Source organism: Streptopelia decaocto, assembly GCF_964273445.1.
Source record: "Streptopelia decaocto genome assembly, chromosome: 3".
Lineage (NCBI taxonomy): Eukaryota > Metazoa > Chordata > Aves > Columbiformes > Columbidae > Streptopelia > Streptopelia decaocto.
The window spans coordinates 37,912,735-37,934,168 of record NC_138656.1 but is presented as its reverse complement, the minus strand read 5'-3'; the positions used below and the strand labels follow the sequence as shown (position 1 = coordinate 37,934,168).

Genomic DNA, 21,434 nt, shown 5'->3' with positions numbered 1-21,434 from the left:
CATAATCTTTCAATTAATAACAAACAGCTATTAGTAAAGTATTTTTAGTAGAAATGAATTTTATAATTAAAGCCTATATGAACATATGAAAATGAGTGTTCATATGAAAATCTGTGCTTCACAAGCAGCCCTAACTACAAGGGCCATAAAATAGTATGTGTACAGACAGTTACAGCTTACAAGACTCCATGGAGGGAGGTTAAAAGCAAGACATGAAAATTAATAATTCTACAGTACAGTTGTTCTGAACATATGTATTCCCAAAGTCACAACTCCAAAAGCTAAGGACAACTGCAACTCTAAGGACAAGGAATTTGGCTCCATAATTATTTCCGAAACATTTGAGAGTTCTGTAAATTATTTCATCTGCCTCGGAGCACATTAATAAGGGAAGGAATGCCGCAGAAGTGACCACAGCCCTACGCCAGTTCCCCACAGCAGAAAGCCAAACATCACTGTATTCCGTGCACACAAAACACATTGCTGAGAGCTACTTGTTCAGAGGCAGAACGTGCCCTTTAATAGTGCGATTCCTCCTGAGACTCAGCAACAAGACAAAAGGCTAAAACCAGCTTTGAAACAGGATATTCAGAATTGCAGATAATGTCCATGGGTTCAGACTGTGATACCTACAGCTCTTCTGCCACCCAGTAGCACAACCAGCCCAATGCCACCGCACAAACAGCCCTGGGCTCCCCAGCTACGTGTCCAGCCTTGGTGCTTCCAGCCCACAGCTCTCCTGGCCAAATACAAACACACAACTTTCTACTGCTCAGCACAAGATCCAGTTCCCTCCATGCTGGTTTGCATACAGGTTCCATTAAGAAATCCTGGTCATTTCAAACATTTATCATCTCCTTAAGATGCTTCTCAACTTCAGGAAATTCAAATCTTGTACAGAAATTATTAATCTCTTCCCAGCCCTGTATTTTTCACTTCCCCTTCATTCTTTTAAATGTTCCCAGAAGTCACACAGAGAGGCCAAAACCCTGTAACTTTCTAGGGAAAGGAAGGAAGTACTGTAGGTCTCACCTTTTGAAATCCCTCCAAGATTTTTACACATCCATGCAAAAATCAGAAAGCATGTTTCATAACCCTCCATATCATACATGTTGTTACTTTAGCTTCTATCTGCTAAATTCTCTCTTTGATTTGGTGATTTATATCGCATCATCATCCATGGCAGAGCAGTACTTCAAAAAACTGACAGGTTCTTCCTTTACAATCAATTTTTCTCAGAAACATCCAATATCCCTCTTGCTTAGGGCAGCTCTCTAGGTTATGTCTCTTGAGCCCATCTCAGGTAAACAATTTTTCACACTGATGTTTTCTTTAGTCTGTTGTAATTCAGATTCCACTGGCCCTTTTTCTGTTCTTCTGTGGTATCGGTTAAGCTGCTTTTTATCTACACACAGACTTTTTCTCGGCCCAAGGGCAAGCAAGTTTCACAGCTTTTGAAGCTGGAAGGAACCATCCTATGATCTAGCACCATACCATTCTGATCTGGCAAATTGCACAGGCCATAAAGTTTCACACAGCAAAGCTTTCAGCTCTGGCAGAATTAGGACATATTTTAGCTATTTTACAAAGCCTTGTAAATTCTAAAAACATATATAAACCTATTGCTGGTGAACTTTTTCCTAGTAGTAGTTTTACATTTATAGCAGATATGCCTTCTGCTACCTATAAACACTTTTTAAGATGTTCAAGCAGGCTACAGGTCAAATATTGCCCTTAAGGCGATATACAAACACATAATTAAAATATTTTCTATTTTACATGCAATCAACAACTTTTAAGTTTATGGGTGAATACAATAAACTTCAAATCTCTCTCTCAAGCAGGTAAACAGTGAAAGACCTTATTCAGTTTCACAGATGAAGCCAACAACAAAACAAGGGCTCTAATCCTCCAATTCTATATCTAAACTACATCACCATCCTTCCTCTGTTGAGCTCCTCATACATGCATTAAAATATACCTATCAGCTGAGAATATCTTAATTTTTTTACACAAGCAGGACAAATTAAAAATGAGGTAAGCACTGCCATTCTTTGCTTTGATTGATCCCCTATCCCAAGTTGTGTTCAAAGGCTGTCTACAAAGGCCTGATCTGGTGGCAGAAAGGGAGAGAAACAACAACCAACCTTTACAAGTGAGAAATCTTACAACAGCTTCTTCAGATAAAAACATAAGTGACATGTATTATTGCTAAGCAAATTTCTGTATAGGCAGGGAGCAGGAACAAAAGGGTAAACCTTTTGTGAAATACTGAATTAAAAAAACACACACACTCACCCCATAGCAATACAACTACTTAAATCTTGATAAATACAGTAACTTCCTAATCAATTAGAAGTTAGTTGAATATGTATTTCAGCACACACACCACTTTCCACACATTGCTTGTTTTTTGATCATAAATCCTATATGGGGCATTAACTCAGCACAAGTGAATCCAGCCTGTGTTATATTTATATAGATGCAACAGCATTCTGCAGTCAGCACAAGTCTTCAGTAGAAAGTCCATTAAACAACCCTACCCCAAACTTCCACCAAGTCTTCAGAGGGATCTAATTGTTTTGCATACAATGTCCAGCTTGTCCACGCTCCCTATGGAGTTTCATTAGAAATCTAATTTAAGCAGTTTTGACTTATCAGAACACACAATAAGGCACTAACCATATAAAATGGTTTGTGTAATTCAATCAAAATGACTGCCAAAGTGGCAAAGGCTATTAAGTGTCAGCAAAACCCACATATGAGCAATATACAGACTGACTATGCTTAATAAAAACACTAAGTACCTATCAGAAGTGGCACGATTAACTTGTTTCAGTAACTGGGCTGCTAACTAAGAGGCTTTATAACTCTTTTGCTATTATATGGCTGACCTGTCACTCTTTTCAGTGTTCATCACAAATCTTCTAACCGTCTCAGCCACAGAAAGGGACATTATTATAATAAGATACTATTCTGTGCTTATTTTGAGAAATAAAAGCAAAACCACAGTCTTTACAAAAAGATAACAATTCCGTAATCTATTTTATTAAACATAAAATATGTTTCATTGCTGTATCTGTTTTACACCTGATATCATATATATCTTGTGTGGATTACTGCATAGCCTCTTTTTTTCCTAGGGCAAAAACTTCTGATAAATCTATCATCAGATGTTGAGTTTCATACAGTATTTCAATAAATTGTGTCCACAGCTATTCTATCTGTTCTACAGCAATATCAGTAAGACCATTTTAATATGACAAGTGGATAAAATTTGTAAATAGCTGAGTAGCCAGTCTCAATTGCTAAAACAAGCATATATGAACCTAAATCTCTGAAGTGGTTTTCTGTGCCATTTCAATTTTTCTTTTTAATCTTTCAGTCTTTTTTTTTCAGAAATCGAGACTAAGATACTTTCAACAGCTTGTAGACTTGGAGTTAATGCACTACAGAGATCAAAGTCAGCTACACAAAGTACAGACCCATATCGATACTCAACCAACACTTAGAACATTTGGATCCAGAGCTGGATTAAGAAAGTCAATTTTTTTCAGAGGAAATTGAACTGCAGCGCACTAGCCTGGCACAAACATTTTCATCACATATAATATTCAATAAAGATGCCTAGCACAATGATATGCAAAGGGGTACTTGAATTTGCTCCTCACACATAGACAAGCTGCATAAAAATTGAAGAGGTAAAATTTGTGAGATGTCCTTTTATATACAGCAAGTGTTCCTCAGAACACCATGTATTTCAGAAGGAGCTGCAAGTTCTGTTTCTGTGATGGAAAAGAGTGGCCAGGCCACAGAAAGAAGAGTTGCTATAGTTTGTCTTATCAGAACAAAGTAGTACCTTAAAAAAAAGAGAAGATTAAGAGATTAAACAGAACTGGCCCCAATACTGAGCCCTGGGGAACAACACTTGTGACCAGCCACCAACTGGATTTGGCTCCATTCACCACAGCTCTTTGGGCCCGGCCATCCAGCCAGTTCTTTGTCCATCGCAGAGTCCACCCACCCCAGGTCATGAGCTGCCAGTTTCTCCAAGAGAATGCTGTGGGATACACTTCAGTAAGGCTTTTGACAGTGTAAGTACACAACATCCACAGCCTTTCCCTCATCTACTAGGTGGATCACTTTGTTACAGAAAGAGATCAGGTTGGTCAAACAGGACCTGTCTTTCACAAACCCATGCTGACTGGGCCTGATCATATGGTTCTCTTGTATGTGCTGTGTGATGTTACTCAAGATCATCTGCTCCATGACCTTGCCCAGCCCTGAAGTTAGACTGACAGGTATGTAGTTCCCCAGATCATCCTCCTAGCCCTTCTTGTAGATGGGTGTCTGAGAAACCCCAGAAATCCTCACCCTTGCACAGGGAAACCCCACACACAAGCACAGAGAAACCCCAGAAACCCGGGACAGAGGGACCCCAGAAACCCTCACCCTTGCAGAGGGAAACTTCCTGCCCCAGCACAGAGACCTACCCAAGACCCATCACAGAAGGACTGCGGGATCAGGTGCTCTGAGACTCAGAGGCCAAGAAGATAGTGCACTTCCAAAATATTCAGTCTAATTTCACTAGCTAATATCAGAGCAAGCTCTGAGCTCAAGGCCTAGCTAAGATGATAAACAGCAAGCTAAATATTGCATGAACAGGGGATTACAGCTTGAGTTAGCATAGGTATTACTCACTGGTGCTCAGCCAGTTGTGCCACTTGGTGCCAACCCTGCAGTCATCAGGACACACTTGGGAATGATTAAAAACTGTACCCTGGCCTGTAAATAAAAGCTCCCACTCAGCTGCAGAAAATTACAGTTGCAAGAATTAAGCACAAATCCTGAAGTAAGTAAAAATCAGTGACAAAAATAAAGTCAGAAAAATAAAGGCACTCCTATGTAACCAAGATACCAGCTAAAAATAAAATGTTTTCTTCGTGGTACGAAACAATGGAAAATGTCTGCAGGGCTTCTTCTCCTGAACTGAAAACTAGCACTAGGAAATGGTTCTCGGGAAGTAAAGCATGGTAGAAACATGAGTGGATAAAAGAACAAAGGTGGGGCCTGACCGCACAGGACTAACCCACGCTACAAGGTAGAAAAACTCCTCCACGCACACTGACCACAAGCAAAGAATATTCATGCAGAACATATTACTACTTTAAAACATTAATAGTATGGACTACACTATGCAGAAAATAAACATAATGTAATGTGTGGAGTGCAGATACATAGTAAAGCCTAAATTCAGCAGGATTTACAGGATGACTACAATATAAACTGTCAGTAACAGGTAAACAAGACAACAATTATGAATATAATACCTTACAAACTACAGAGCAGCATAAGCAAAGAAACTTTAAACACAATCACAACAGAGTAAGTAGTCCTGTAGGGAATTTTAAAGAATGGCTAAACCTAGAGTTAAATTGTAACGTAGCGTAACCTCTGGGGAATTTCTCCTCTAGGCGCAGGAGCTCATCAGTTGGTCATGGAGGGGTACGACTGGTGCCATGATCGGAATGCAGTAACAATTTTCAGTGCTCCAAACTATTGCTACCTGTAAAGAGATTTTAGACCTGTACAGTATTGCCATGCACCATATGTTGACCTAAAGAAAATGGGAAGAGCAACAGTAACTCCGAAGTGTCAGAAAATCTTTAACATTCAAACTTATTTTCACATGGACCAAAAGACGTGCCATATTCAAATACAAAGCCTCTTGTCATCAAGAACTGTGATTGCTTTCGAATGAACCAGTTCATTGCATGCTGAAGCAACACTGTTGGTCAAGAAACCAGTTCCTGGCATAGCGCTATTTGCAGTTACTTTTGCTTTCTCTGAGAGACTGCAAATAATAAGATCTAGACATTAACACCTCATGAATACATTTAACTTTCCATTTAGCTATAGCTTTATTCAGCATGACTGTAGATAAAGGTAGCAGCAAACAATCATTGGAGCTTAAAGAACATCTTTAAATTAAGTACCAAGGCCTCACATTTGTTCTGAAACTGTTTTATTTTCAGGGAATACTGTTTAATCGTTACATTACATTATGTAAGGAATTTTTAAAACCTGTTATTCAAGTCTACAAACAACCACAGAAATACAATAGTCTACAAAAGAAAAAAAAGGGGGGGCGTTTATATAAGTAAACGAAAAAATGGGGGTATTGCAATTCATGGAAAGTTAAGAAAGAATCTATCATCAAATAGTAGTTTTCCACATTTCAGTATTCCCGTAGAAGTAAATACAAGTATACCAGCAACACCTAGAGCAACAAAACAGTATGTTTCCAAGAAGGTAGCTTTTAAAGCTCTCTGTATTAACCAGCAACAGAAATATTCGTCAGAAGAGACAGTGTGGATTTCATAGCCTCATGCATTACAGGAAGATTCACATATGCTAAATTTCTACCTGCTTAAAGAAAGAGCATCCTTTAGTTCATGCCCCCTGACCACCCACCCAGCACAGCTGGAGGCAGCAGAACCCAAGCACTCTTGCTGAGAGATTGGTACTTAAGGAAGTGTCTGAGGTTTGTTAGTGGATGACACCACTTTCACTGAGAAATCTCCATTGCTACAGAACCAAAATAGTCAGCTCCTTTCCCAGTCTCCCAATTGCCAGTGCAAGAGGCAGACTGGGAGGGATAAGGGCTGGCTGTCCTCAGCCAGGGCCACCACCATGGTACAAAAGATCACACAGTCACAACCATCCCCCTCGTCACTCTCCTTCTGAATCAAACCCTGCTTCTATCTACTTAAACTATTCCACACTGTGGTTATAGCATAATGGTATTTTTGTACCTTCAGGATAAAGCACTCCATAGTTTAACAATGGTATGCAACTTCCCTCATAATGATTCAAATAATAATAAAAATATAAACCAGCACCTATTTTAAGTGCATGTCTGTGCCAAAGACACAGTACTGCAAGCACAGTCCTGAATGTAAAGGTGTGTCCATCTGGCTATTTTTAAGCCAGGTAAAATACAACAAGCAGCACATACTCATTTGTAATTATCCAACTATTTACCAAATTCGTGGTTATATTTTCCATACTGCTGCCATGGCTAGTTTACAAACAGTCCTAACTTATGTTTTTCCTCTCTCTAGGCATGTTTACAAAAGCTACAGTCATACAAAAACACATTCAGACTTCCTCTTATTCTGTTACTGGAATCTGAACCTCTCTCCTTACCCAAACAAGAAACACTATGTTTTTTTATTTCATAGTCTATATATAATGTCATACATCCCCTGTTCTCAATTATTCACTTTTCTTAAGCAACTCTTTCCTTTGAAGGCATAAGTAGTATAGCATTTGGAAACAGGGTAGTGTTACCTCTTTCTCCTACTTTCTCTGAGACACAGATGCTAGAAAGTTTGCATGTTTGTTCTCAAGTATCAACCAGGAATTAAATTTTCTTGCAGTAGATTCTTTTAAACACAACCCATCACAGAAATGTTCTGTAAAAAGCAGATAGACACCAAAAATCATAATTGGCTTCCACTTGTATTTTGACTCCCGTTCTGTAACAAATTGGGTATATTTTCAATTCAAAATCTGAAAGTCAGAGCATGCAGTGCCACCACTACCATGTACCTTGCAGAAAACTCAACCAGCATGAATTAGTGGCCAACACAACATCAAATACTCAGAGGAAGAGAATTGCCAAGCACTGAGATGCCACTTCTGCATTCACCTACCAGACAAAGAGCATCTTTAAAAGCCATGTAGAGATAAACAAGCTGAGCAAACTGAGCAATACCACCAGCTCAAACAGGCAGCCCAATACACCAGCATGTGCAAGCAAACTTTGCAATGTTAAATTGCCCTACATTAAAAATCTGTACTGATTTAAGATTATTTTGTGAAATCAAGAAGTAACTGGCTACATCCAGATTTTAATGGAACTTCTAAACTGATTAACTACATAAAAGCAAATTTTCATAAACCATAAAACTAAAAACATAGTACCAATTAATGGCAGGAAAAAAAGTAGAATCTTTTCCTTTAAACTTAAAAATTTACGTAGGAAGTTCAGAATATTGGTACTTTCTCATCTATTTTGGTATCATCTATAATCTCATGCAATATTTAGAGCAGAACTCTAAACATATAAGCAACCCAAGTATTCCAGTGCTTGCAGTACTTTGCTTTTTTAAGGAAATAAAATTTAAATCATCACACTCACTTAACTGCAAGCCTGGCATCTGACCCTGCCAAGACAATAGGCACTATAATAAAGAGTAAGATCATTAATCACCCAGAGAAGTAAAATCTACAAGGACAGACCAAGCACAACTCCTGTGAAAGGACAGACCTTTTCTACCTTGCCTGAACTCTGTGAGGGTGTCAAAAAAACATATGAATAAATGGGACCCACTGAACATCACATAATTGTGGAAAGGTTAAATGAAGCTCGATTGCAAGGGACTGAGAGGTCATTCTATAGGCTGATAGCCAGGTAAACAATGATGAAGAAAAAAATAAGGTGTAACAGTCACTTTCCAGAAGAGTGAAAGGTGATGAAAGCCTCTGGGGGTCACTGCCAATTATCTTTATTCACTGTCTTTATCCATTTCAAGTAGAATACAGTGAAATTCCCTAAGTTTGTAAATGAAACAGCTTTCTTTACCTCCTCAATCCTGCTACATAAACTGGTACTAAGCTGCACTGCCACCGACCCCATATTAGAAAGGTATTAAAGCATGAAAGAAGCCATAGAGAAAATTTTAATTAACAAGACAGGAAGAATCTTTTCTGTTGCTTTCCCCAGTAAGTTGTTGGAAAAAGATGCTGGCCATTCAAATCTTGTCAGACCTCCATAAAAGCACAAACAGCATGTTGTCAGCAAGGCACTGAGCCTAACACTACAGATACTCTTTTGCCAAGAAGGTACCATCGTACAACATGACATCATCTGTTCTCTCAAGACACTGCTTCCACAGAAATACACACTGCCAACAAATACTTTTTATCAAAATTTATATTTCCAAGGAAATCTTTACTTTGTATTCCACTTCAGAACACTATTTTAAAAATTGCTAAAGGAATATAGTTGAAAACAGCTATGCTATCATATCAAATCAGCTATAGCAGAATATTTTAAGCCCAGTTTTCTACTTAAAAAAAAAAAAAAACAAAAAACACAACAACAAGCCACACACCACACAAACACCACGAGCCTGTTCGTTAGAAAATAAAGTATTATCTCTGAAATAGGGAATCACAAAAGCAGGGACAATTACCAAAATCAAACACCTGGTCTACATGCAGAATAGCCCTAATAACACTGACCAAAAATTTTTATTCCACTATATAAATAGTATCAACAGCCCAATAAAATAAGGAACGGATGTTAGTCTTTCTACTGGTAGATGCACTAACACTTCAGTATTTTAAATCCACAATAAAATTCACTTAACTGAGACAAGACTAAGCACAACTACTGCACTACTCAAGCTTTCCTCCCTCAATCTGAGCAGCAAACTCTGTTCCCGGCAGCTGACCTTACCCTGGTTGGGCACCTTAGCCCCTCACTGCAGGTCACACAATAAGTCAGCACAATAGCAAGTCTGTGACCCCAAATCCTGAGGAGACCAGGCTGCCCCTCAGCAGGCAGTCCAGAAATAAGATATTCTGCGCATCATCACCCATCTTCTGGCTCACCCAGCACTTCCCACACTGCCAAAAGCAGTGGATGTATCCAACAACGTTTACTACTACAAGCTTGGGAAAAAAAAAGTATGGAATTACATTTCACAGTATAAAGCCTCAAACATTAATTTCATATGTAATACGATTGCTAGCATGCTAAATAAATTTCAAGCACAGACTTCTTTATCCCAATTTGTGTTCCTGCACTGCCACCTAAAGATCAGAGTGAAAAACAGGAACAGTAGCAAAGAACATGACTTTTATCTGTAGTCTTGAAAATGAGCGGTAATGGTTTTTCTGAAACCTCACTTTCAACAAAGATCACACTGTGTGTTAAATGAAAACCTGCTCAAGAAGTTCAATTCGCATCCCACTTCAGCAGTGCTTCACAATTTTTCCCAATTCCGTATATTAAAGGAGAGACCTATGTACAGATACATGTATCACACATTAATTTAACAGCCCACTGAATAAGAAGCCACTGCCTTCGTTTAGATGAGTAATAAGAAAGTCAGCTTTCACAGTCCTAATCTACAATTCTGTCTAGCCACAGTACATTTTGCAATGGAAGCCAGATTGGTGGAAAAAAAAATATTTTTAACTTCCTTATTTAACTACTCAAAAAAAAGACAAACTTTCACAAATGCATAACCCTTGATGATATACCAGTTGGTGAAACCACTATGTCCCCCAACAAACCTTGTCTCAGTCACACTTCTGCAGCCAAACACCTCAGATTCATTTTCATTCCACCTGTTGCCGCAATCAGCCGCTCTGCTCAAATCTGCAGCCTCTCACAACTTGAAGTTGAAAAGGTACAGGCAGCCACCACCCCGAAGGGCTCTGATATCCCAAGTCACACTTCACAGACACATTAATTAAAAATCTCTTTTAGGCTTTTGTTGTTGTGTTTGTTCTTTTAATATGCTGAGGTTAGATACAAGTGCAACCTTGAACACATTGTCAAACTTTTCAGTGGGAAAATGAGGATCATATTGTTATTACTTTAAACGGAACCTGAGGTGACCTGTAAGGACACAGAGCAAAACACTGGGAACATTTCAATAAACATCAAATACTCACAAAAAGAAGGAAAAAAAAAAAAAACCACACACCACCACAACCACAAAAAAAGCAGTATTGTGCCTCTTCGTCAAGTCTTGGTAGTTATACGTGGTTTTGGATCACCTACCAATATGTTTCAGGTGTTACTATAGAGATTTCCTACAAACAAGTCTGTCACAACCTGTTTTGCTGGAAAATTACTCCAAGGGTAGAAGACAGTTACCTTTTCTTTAAAAAAACACTTAAAACTACTGTGGGCCTTGTCAGCTTTCACTCCTAAGGGTCTGGGGGAAGAAGAAAGGCATTTGTTCAATGCATGTCTCAAAACCATGTGCTCCTTACAAGAGATAAAAGTGCAGGGGATGGGAAACTCAACCACCTCACGCTGCTGTCGTCACCCCACGAACACCAAAGGCAGAGCGGCCCCACAGCAGGGAATAACACCAGAGCCACACGGCTGGCTTCCTTGCCGGGCTACAGCGGGTGACAACATCAACCTGCCCATAACGGGTACTGCTGAGCAGGACGGGGACAGGCACACTGTTCTCCCGCCCAAGGGGGCTCCTCACCACGGCCAGTCCGAGGGGGGCTCGCGGGGGCCAGCGGCGGCAGCAAAGCCCAGGAAACCTCCGGCCAAACCGCCCGCGCCCGGGGAGAGACGCCCCGGCATAGAAGCATCTAAAGAAGTCTCACTGAGAACAGGGGAAAGAAGCGGCAAGCCGCGCACCGCAGCCCCGGCATCAGCTGCCCGCCCGGCCAGCAGCAGACGGCCCCGTAACCCGCAAAGAGAAACACCCCGACACCGGGCACAGAGAGACCGCACCCCGGAGAGAGAAACGCCCTTTGCCCCGACACAGAGAAAACCCCCGAGACACAACCCAGAGACACCCCCTCCCGCCCCGAGACCCGGCACAGAGGGAGCTCCCTCACGAAATGGAGACCGCACCCCGAAGAGAGAAACCCCCGTGCCGACACAGAGAAATCCCGAGACCCGGCACACACAGACGCCCCTCCGTCCGACACAGAGAAACCCCCACCGTCCCGGCACAGAAAGTCCCCCTGAGACCCCGCGCAGAGAGACCCCTCCTGGAGAGAGGAATCCCCGCCCCGCCATAGAGAAACGCCCCCGTCCAGATACAGAGGAACCCCGCCCGGGCACAGAGTGACCCCCTCAATTGCGGCACAGCGAGACCCCCCGGCCCAGAGAGACCCCCCCGTCCCGTCCCAGCACAGAGTGACCCCCTGCCCGTGCACAGAGAAACGCCCTCCGTCCCGGCACAGAGTGAGCACATCGCGGAGAGAGAAACCCCGCCCCCGGCACAGACAGACCCTCCGAGACCCGGCACACAGAAAACCCCACCCCGGAGAGAGAAACCCCCGCCCCGCTGCCCCGGCCACTGCCCCGCCTCAGCGGAAGGGGCGGCGCTGGCCGGGCAGAGCCGGCGGGAGAGGCGGTAGCGGCTGCTGTTGCTGCTTGCTCCCTCCCTCCCTCCCTCTCCCCGCCGGTACCTGCGCAGGCAGCGCTCGCACACGCCGCCCAGCCGCTCCTTGGTGACAACGTAGGCGAAGGGCTCGGCGCGGTACAGCAGCTCTCCGGGCCGCACCCGCTGGCGGGCGCGGAGGCCGCTGCCCTTGCCCGGGCTGCGGAACCGCTCTAACGCCACCGCCTCCATCCTCCCGCGTGCGCCAACACTAAAAAGGGCGCGAGGCTGCCCCGCCCACCCCCACGTATCCGGCGCTGCCGCCGCCATGGTAACTGAGGGCAGAGCCCCGCCCCTGCGCGGGCAGGAGCCGCTGGGCTGGTGCTGCGGGGTTGGACCGTGCCCGCCTCCCGGCCCAGACCCATTTCCCGCCAGCACCGGGGCCGTGGGGCACAGGGCGGGCACTTGCGTGCAGGGGAGGTTAGTGACGGGTTGGTGAGAAAGGAGTTGTGTTTTTTGCGGTGTTGCAATTTGCTGTTTGATATGGGACTGTGTTCTGAATAAACGTTATGGTTATGTTATACATCATTTTAATGTGCTCTTCTTGCTTTTTGGTTCTTTGCTATCGACTTATTACTTGCTGTTTATTTTATATTTATTTTAGACTGTGGAAGTTATGTTTGACAAAAAGCAAATTCGAGCAATTTTCTTACTCGAGTTCAAAACGGGTTGTAAAGCAGCAGTGACAACTTACAACATCAACAACGCATTTGGCCCAGGATCTGCTGACGAATGTACAGTGCAGTAGTGGGTCAAGAAGTTTCACAAAGGAGATGAGAGCCTTGGAGATGAGGAGCACAGTTGCTGGTCATCAGAAATTGACAATGGCCAATGGAGGGCTGATCCTCTTACAACTACATGAGAAAATGCTGAAGAACTTGACATTGACCATTCTACAGTTGTTTGAAATTTGAAGCAAATTGGGAAGGTGAAAATGCTCATGTCGTGGTTTAACCCAAGCGAGCAATATAACCACAGTAGCCGCTTGCTTGCTCCCCACCCCCCAAACAGGGCGACAGAACTGAAAGGAAAGGGAGAAACTTGGATTGAGATGAACACAGTTTAAAAAAATAACACACTACTAGTAAATATATATAAAAAATAGAAATAGGATATAAAATAAAAGATACTCAATGCAATTCCTCACAAACTGCACGCGCACCAAGCAGTCAGTCCCGTGAAACAGCACCTGGTTCCACTGTCGATCCCGGAGAGAGAAAAGAGGAAAAAGGCAGAAAGGCTCAGAGACCTCTGCAAAATGGCAGGATGTCAAAAGGCCAAATTAACTGCATGAAGAAAATTAACTCATTTGCAGTCAGACCACCACAGCTCAGTAAGTGGGTGTCTCATGAGCTTACCAAAAATCAAAATAATCATTGTTTTGAAGTGTCATGTTCTTCTACGCAACAACAACAAACCATTTCTCAATCAAGTTGTGACATGCGACAAAAAGTGGATTGTATACAACAACTGACGATGACCAGCTTAGTGGTGGACCAAGAAGAACCTCCAAAGCACTTCCCAAAGCCAAACTTGCAGCAAAAATGGTCATGGTCACTGTTTCACAGAACCACAGAATGTTAGGGATTGGAAGGGACCTCAGGAGCTCATCTAGTTCAATCCCCCTGCCAGAGCAGGAATGCCTAGATGAGGTCACACAGGAACATGTCCAGGTGGGTTTTGAATGTCTCCAGGGAAGGAGACTCCACAACCCCCCTGGGCAGCCTGTTCCAGTGCTCTGACACCCTCACTGAGAAGTTTCTTCTCAAGTTTAAGTGGAACCTCCTGTGTTCCAGTTTATACCCAGTGCCCTTGTCTTACCATTGGTTGTCACCAAGAAGAGCCTGGCTCCATCCTCATGACCCTCACCCTTTATATATTTGTAAACATTAATGAGGTCACCCCTCAGTCTCCTCCAGGCTAAAGAGCTCCAGCTCCCTCAGCCTTTCCTCATAAGGGAGATGCTCCTCTCCCTTAATCATCTTTGTTGCCCTGTGCTGGACTCTCTCCAGCAGTTCCCTGTCCTTCTTGAACTGAGGGGCCCAGAACCGGACACAATACTCCAGATGGGGGTCTCACCAGGGCAGAGTAGAGGGGAAGGAGAACCTCTCTCGACCTACTAACCACCCCCCTCCTAATACACCCCAGGATGCCATTGGCCTTCTTGGCCACAAGGGCACAGTGCTGGCTTATGGTCATCCTGCTGTCCACCAGGAACCCAGGTCCCTTTCCCCTACACTGCTCTCTAATAGGTCATTCCCCGACTTATACTGGAACCTGGGGTTGTTCCTGCCCAGATATAAGACTCTACACTTTCCCTTGTTATATTTCATCAATTTTTCTCCCGCCCAACTCTCCAGCCTGTCCAGGTCTCGCTGGATGGCAGCACAGCCTTCTGGCGTGTCAGCCACTCCTCCCAACTTGATGTCATCAGCAAACTTGCTGATAGTACACTCTATTCCCTTGTCCAAATCGTTGATGAATATATGGAATAATACTGGTCCCAGTACTGACCCCTGAGGCACTCCACTAGATACAGGCCTCCAACTGGACTCCACCCCATTGACCAGGACACTCTGGCTTCTTCCGTTCAGCCTGTTCGCAGTCCACCTCACTACCCGATCATCCAGACTGCACTCCCTGTTTAGCTATAAGGGTGCTGTGGGAGACTGTGTCAAATGCTTTACTGAAGCTAAGGTAGACCACATCCACCGCTCTGCCATCATCCATCCACCTCATTATGTCTTCATAAAAGGCCATGAGGTTGGTCAAGCATGACTGCCCCTTGGTGAAGCCATGTTGACTGCCCCTAATGACCCTCTTATCCTTGATATGCCTTGGGATGGCATCAAGGATAAGTTGTTCCATCAGTTTCCCAGGGATGGAGGTAAGGCTGACTGGTCTATAGTTACCCGGGTCCTCCTTCTTGCCCTTTTTGAAGACTGGAGTGACATTTGCTTTCCTCCAATCCTCAGGCACCTCTCCCATTTCCCAAGACTTGGCAAAGATGATGGAGAGTGGTTTAGCAATGACTTCAGCCAGCTCCCTCAGCACTCACGGGTGCATCCCATCTGGACCCATGGATTTATGGATGTCCAGATTGCCTAATTGCTCCCTAACCCAGTCCTCATCAACCAAGGCAAACTCCTCCATTGTCCTGACTTCCTCTGGGGCCTCAGCAGTACGGGGCTCCTCAGGACAGCTTCCGGCAGAGGAGGCAGAGACAAAGAAGGCATTTGGTAACTCTGCCTTCTCTGCCTTCTGTCACCAGAGCACCCACCTCACTCATCAGTGGGCCTACATTGCCTCTGGTGTTAGTTTTACCTGCCACGTATTTGAAGAGGCTCTTTCTGTTGTCCTTGACCCCTCTTGCAAGGTTTACTTCTAAGGAGGCCTTAGCTTTCCTAGTTGCCTCCCTACATCCTCTGACAACAGCCTTATATTCTCCCCAAGTGGCCAGCCCCTCCTTCCATGATCTGTAAACTCTCCTTTTCCACTTGAGCATACCCAGCAGTTCCCTGTTTAACCACACAGGTCTCCCAGCTCCCTTCCTTGACTTCCTACGTGTCAGGATGCTCTGATCTTGAGCCTGGTAGAAGCAGTCACAGAATCACAGAATGACCAACTATCTTGGGCCCCTTTACCTTCAAGCAGCCTTGCCCATGAGATTTCCCCCAGCAATTGTTTGAAAAGGCCAAAGTTTGCCCTGCTCAAGTCCAGGGTTGCAATTCTGCTTGCTATTCTGTTCCTGTCACACAAGATCCTGAACTCCACCATCTCATGGTCGCTGCAGCCAAGCCAGCCCTCAACCTTTACTGCTTCAACCAGACCCTCCTTGTTAGTGAGGATGAGGTCCAGCAATGCACCTCTCCTGGTCGGCTCCTCCACCATTTGCATCAGAAAATTATGTTTGCTGGTCTGCTGCTGCTCTCATCTACTACAGTTTTCTGAATCCTGCTGAAACCATTCCCTCTGAGAAGTATGCTCAGCAAATCAATGAGATGCACCGAAAACTGCAATTGCAGCCAGCATCAGTTAACAGAAAGGGCTTAATTCATCTCTACAACACCACCTGACTGCACGTCATACCATCAGCTCCTGAACAGTTGAACAAATTGGGCTACGAAGTTTTGCTTCATCCACTATTTTCACCTGACCTCTCGCCAACTGGCTACCACTTCTTCAAGCATCTCAACAGCTTTTTGTAGGGAAAATGCTTCCACAACCAGCAGGCTGCAGAAAATGCTTTCTAATAATTTGTCCAACCCCAAAGCATGAATTTTTATGCTATAAGAATAAATAAATTTATTTCTCATTGGTAAAAATGTGTTGATTGCAATGGCTCCTATTTTGATTAATAAAGATGTGTTTAAGCCTAGTTATAATGGTTTAAAATTCACGGTCTAAAATTGAAATTACTTTTGCACCAATCTAATAATATGTTTGCATTAGCACATCACCCTGTGGTGCTAAAGGAACTGGTTACCACTGTTTCTATGGCAAATTACTAACAGGGATCATGTTGATGTTTTTTCAGTTACTTTGTGGGTTGGTTTGTTTTTAAAGGGAATGAGGCAGTGACAACATGTCTAATCATGCACCTTGTTAACCAGGAGGCTGGGGACCCTTCTAACATGCACCTCGCAGCTGCTGCAGTCCAGCCACAGGAGAAACCTGCAGCCATAAGAAGTTCCAGCTGCCACATTTGCCTTGTCCAGCACCATTACTGCTTCATTTCTGTACTGATCCATCCTCACAACTAACATGGAAGTGCAAAAAAATACATATAAAAATGAAAACGGCACGAGGACACATGGAGGCTGCATACCCATAGCTTTTATGTAATGAACTTCCCCAGGGCCTCTGCTGCACAGAGTGGGTGGCCCTCCCCAGCCCAGGGCCATGTCCTCCGGGGGGCTGCAGGAAACCAGAAAGCTCCTCCAGCCAGGTGGCTGATGCTTTGTGAATGCTGCATCCTTCAATGTATCACAAAGGGAAAATCATACTAATTTTGTACTGACACCCAAAGGGTTTGTCTGTGGGAACAGCAGGATGTGCAGTGCCAGCTAAAGGGCCTTGGACAGATTATACAGAAGTATGCTTTTTATGAGTGTAAGGAGTGATAGCCCAGGCCAGTGAGAATGATATCTCGTGTTGGAAAACCGCCCCCATATGTCTGATGTGTGAATGTTGGGCCTGGGCATGTGAATGAGCGTGTCGGAATGCCGCCCACAAGATATTCATGGGAACGTGACTGAAAACAGTCACAACATGAGCGTGGTGTGTTTAGAATAACATTTTTTGGAAAAAACTGTCCAACCTCTTGGTCCAGCCCTGTGTTTGTAAACCTGTGAATTGAGAACTGTTAATAAAAGAGAGCTCAGCTCTGCCTGGCTCTGCTCTCGCTGTTAACAGAAACTCTGTGTGTCTCTGTCTGTGCCCGTATGAATCGTTCCTCATCGCTGCATTGTCAGTGACTTTTCTTCACTGATGCGACATTGAAACCAGCATAGAGAAGTCAGACCTCGGGAAGGGGCTTCATTGTACGTAAACCCATTTGTTGCAGAAGATGATATACCTTTCAGTTCATTCTCTTGATCAAAATACTAAAGTTTGTTTCACACAGGATGAGATACAATAACGATTCTGTCAGAAAACATCCTAAACCAAGACATTTTACTTATGAGCTAGCATCTAGACATATTTCTGGATCTCATTGTGGTCTGAATACAAAGAAATATGGCTGGGCCAGGAGCTGCTCAGAACCCAAGGGCTGGCAGAGTGTATCACTGAGAACGTAGCCCATACACCAGCTGCTATTTATCAGAGCCATCACAGAATCATGCAATAGTTTGGGCTGGAAGGGACCTTCAAAGCTCAGCTAGTCCAACTGTCCTGCAATGAGTAAGGACATCTTCAACTAGATCAGGTTGCTCAGAGCCCTGTTCAACCTGGCCTTGAATGTCTCCAGGGATGGGGCATCTACCACCTCTCTGGGCAACAGGTTCCAGTGTTTTAAGACCCACATCATAAAAAATTTCTTCCTCATGTCTAGCCTGAATCTCCACTCTTCTAGATTAAAACCTTTGCCCCTTGTCCTGTTGTAACACGTCCTGCTAAAAAGTCTGTCCCCACCTTTCTTATGGGCCCTTCTTAAGCATTAAAAGGCCGCAGTAAGGTCTCTCCAGAGCCTTCTCTTCTCCAGGCTGAACAATGCCAACTCAGCCTGTCATCATTAGAGGCAGATAAATGACAGGGGAAACGCAAAACACTTACAGGATTAAATGAGAGCACCACTCTGAAATGGTGATGCCCTAAGCCCATGAGATACTAAGTGCTTTCTGTATGGGTCTACGTAGCTTTCATTCAAGGAGGAGAGGCTAAATGTGGTAAACTGCAGATAGACTTACTCTGGTTTTCCTTATTATGCCTGTAGAGGGAGTTAGGGCTTGTATTTTGGAAAGGAGTGTCGAGTCCTGTCAAAGAACACTGAAAGACATACCTAACAGTTTTGCAAAACAGCTTTTCATCTCTAAAACATACTCAGTTTTCTTCTCACTAATGATTGTTTCAGTCTGCAACTGTTTTCATCCAAGTTGCAACAGCATGATCAGATATGTTGATACGTATATCCAAAATGCTGCTATTAGGAAGAACCAACGTATACCAAGCGACAGGATTCCCACAGAAAAATATATTTTGACATTCGTTTAAATGCTGCAGTGACATAATTCATTAGCAACAGAACTGACAGCAATCTGGCTGCCAGTTTAATAGTTATGCATATTACTATGCTTATATTTATTTCTCCTAGCAACTTTTGTTCAATTACAGTGATACTGCAAGATAATCAAGAACTAGCTTTAACAGTTATTCAAATATTAATTTGGCCTGTGTGCTTTACTCTTTCACCTAGCTAGTCTCCATTACCCTGTCTATGCTGTTTCATTGAGTTTCTAAGCAGGCATTGCCCAAAACCTGTAACATAAGCCCACTCATAGCAGAAGTTAATGTCTATCTCTTGGGTGGATAAACTTGAGAGATTAATATAGAAAAAGCATGAACTTAAAGTCCTACCCGGGAACTGCAAAAAGTGCATTCAAGGAACAGACAATCTGAATATATAATACCATATATATCTTTCATTATTTTCTCAGTTTTCCAAGTCTGGTATTCTCACATGTCCCATAACACAACAAAATCTCACAAATTATAGAAATGTGTCTGAGGGAACAGCCTCCTTTCATACACCGCCTGCCCCCCTCCCCCCCCAAAAAAAACACCACCTTAGAGAGCCCCGCTACTGTACCAAAACCCCAAATATGAATGCCTGAAGAAAGGGGCTTTCATCAGCTTGGCATAAATTTTACAGGGAAATAAGCCACAGAAGCCCAAGAACAACTTCTGGCTGACATCATATTTCATATGATATGACAATATAATTGTAGTCACAGAGGTTTTCTAGTATAGATGAGCTTTTAAACACAGCAAAAACGTTTGCATTCATGCAGTGTTCAGTATTTTGACATCTGTAAGAAGAGCCTGGAACGCCGATTCTGGATATCTACACCTACAGTTTGTGGACTGGCCTGCCTAGGAGGTCCATTTAACACAGTCTGAGCAACGGAGACCAACTGAATGCCCAACTCAGATGCTTTTGGAAACGTCAGTCTCAATTTTCTGAAAAGCATAATGATATTATAGCTATATATCCCAGTAAGTGGTCATTTAGCCCTGGACTGTATTTAGTTGAATTAATCCCTATTATTAGTATGTGGTTTTTATATGACCAAGTCATCCACTGACCTAGACAGGTCAGACTTCCAAACAAGCTATTTGAAATGCATGACACATTCTGGATAGAAGCAACTGTCAAGGCATGTAATGGAGGCATTTTTGTGGGAAATATCACTTAATTGTGGCTGATGCTGCTCAATTAGTCAGACTTCCTTACTGATGGTAGGTGAAACACCGTAGTGGAAGTTTAGCTCTTCTATCTCAAGACAGGGTGCTTTACAACATGAATTTACAGAAAGAATTGTAGTAATTAAATAATCTGAACAACTAAACAAATTCTGCTCTTTAGTCATAAACGTGCAATACCCATTCCAAACAACATCGCACACAAGTGATTTCTTCTGTGAGCGAACGTTACGTTTTGAATTAGTACAAAACCCATATCAATAAGCAGCATAGAAGAGCTATCAAATTATTAGTTGAAAGCTTCTAAGCACAGACAGGTATTTTATGAACACACAGAATCTCTTGACGAGGTCTCTTCACTTTTTATGTGGGTGTGCTAGTTGGAAAATTATTCTAGAACGTAAAATTAAACTCACTGCAGAAGCATTTTAAGCACAAATCCATAACAAATTTCACTCAGTTACATAATTTTGCCTGTTGATTTTTATTATTATGAACTTTACAAAAACTTTTACTTTTGAGTCTTCCCTGCCTCTAACACATGAATTTCCTTTACATGGCCGAAACAAGGTTTTGAAGTTTGCCAGCATAATTTCTCAACTGTTTGCTTGGTGTCTTATCAATAGGATCAACTACATCAAGTGTCAAAGTCTTGCTTACATTATGAGTAACTCAGTGTCGCATTTGGTGTATGTTCACTACCCCTGGTTTCCCTTGGGCTCGGTGTGCTTGCTGTGTGGTGTGTTCTATCAGCTGGGGACAGCCTGGGTGCCTATTTTTAGCAGTGACACATTACACAGCACACACGAGGAAAGACGCAATAGCTGTTGAGCAAGGGCACAATGTGAGTGAATAAACATCTCACATTGACTTCTTGTCCTTTCTGGAAAAGCTATTTGTTACCTCCATTTTTAAAACATTTATAAAAGAAAGCTACTGCTTTGCTAATTAAAGGCTTGCAAAGTTTAGACTGAAGTTTTCAATCTCCAGCCTTGTAGATAGCATTTAGCCTGCCACAGCAATTAATTCAACATGTTTCTCAGGAAGCATCAGGTTCTTTCTATCACACTTACACATTTTAAACTACACCACAACAACCTGTTTATTGAATTTGATGTTGATATTTCTATCAACGTTATCATTATTACCTGGAGGGCTAAGCTGTAATTATTAAAATGTCCAATGCTTAACAAGCCTAGTAACCAGTATGTACACATTCCATCTTAACAACCCCTTATCACATCATCTACCATGTTATTAATGATTACTACAAGGTCATGAATCCTTCTTCTG

At 42.9% G+C, this 21,434-nt stretch overlaps 1 protein-coding gene across 2 annotated transcripts in view; it reads right to left on the bottom strand.

Annotated features, from left to right (window-relative positions):
• Positions 1–12,713, bottom strand: part of SMYD3 (SET and MYND domain containing 3) — a 402,785-nt gene extending 390,072 nt beyond the window's left edge. For both annotated transcript variants that reach the window (XM_082047608.1, XM_082047609.1), the window contains exon 1: positions 12,247–12,713. In XM_082047608.1, coding sequence (XP_081903734.1) covers positions 12,247–12,488 — 242 coding nt within the window. In that variant the 5' untranslated portion in view covers positions 12,489–12,713. The remainder of the gene's footprint in view (positions 1–12,246) is intronic.
• Between the last annotated feature and the right edge of the window lie 8,721 nt (positions 12,714–21,434).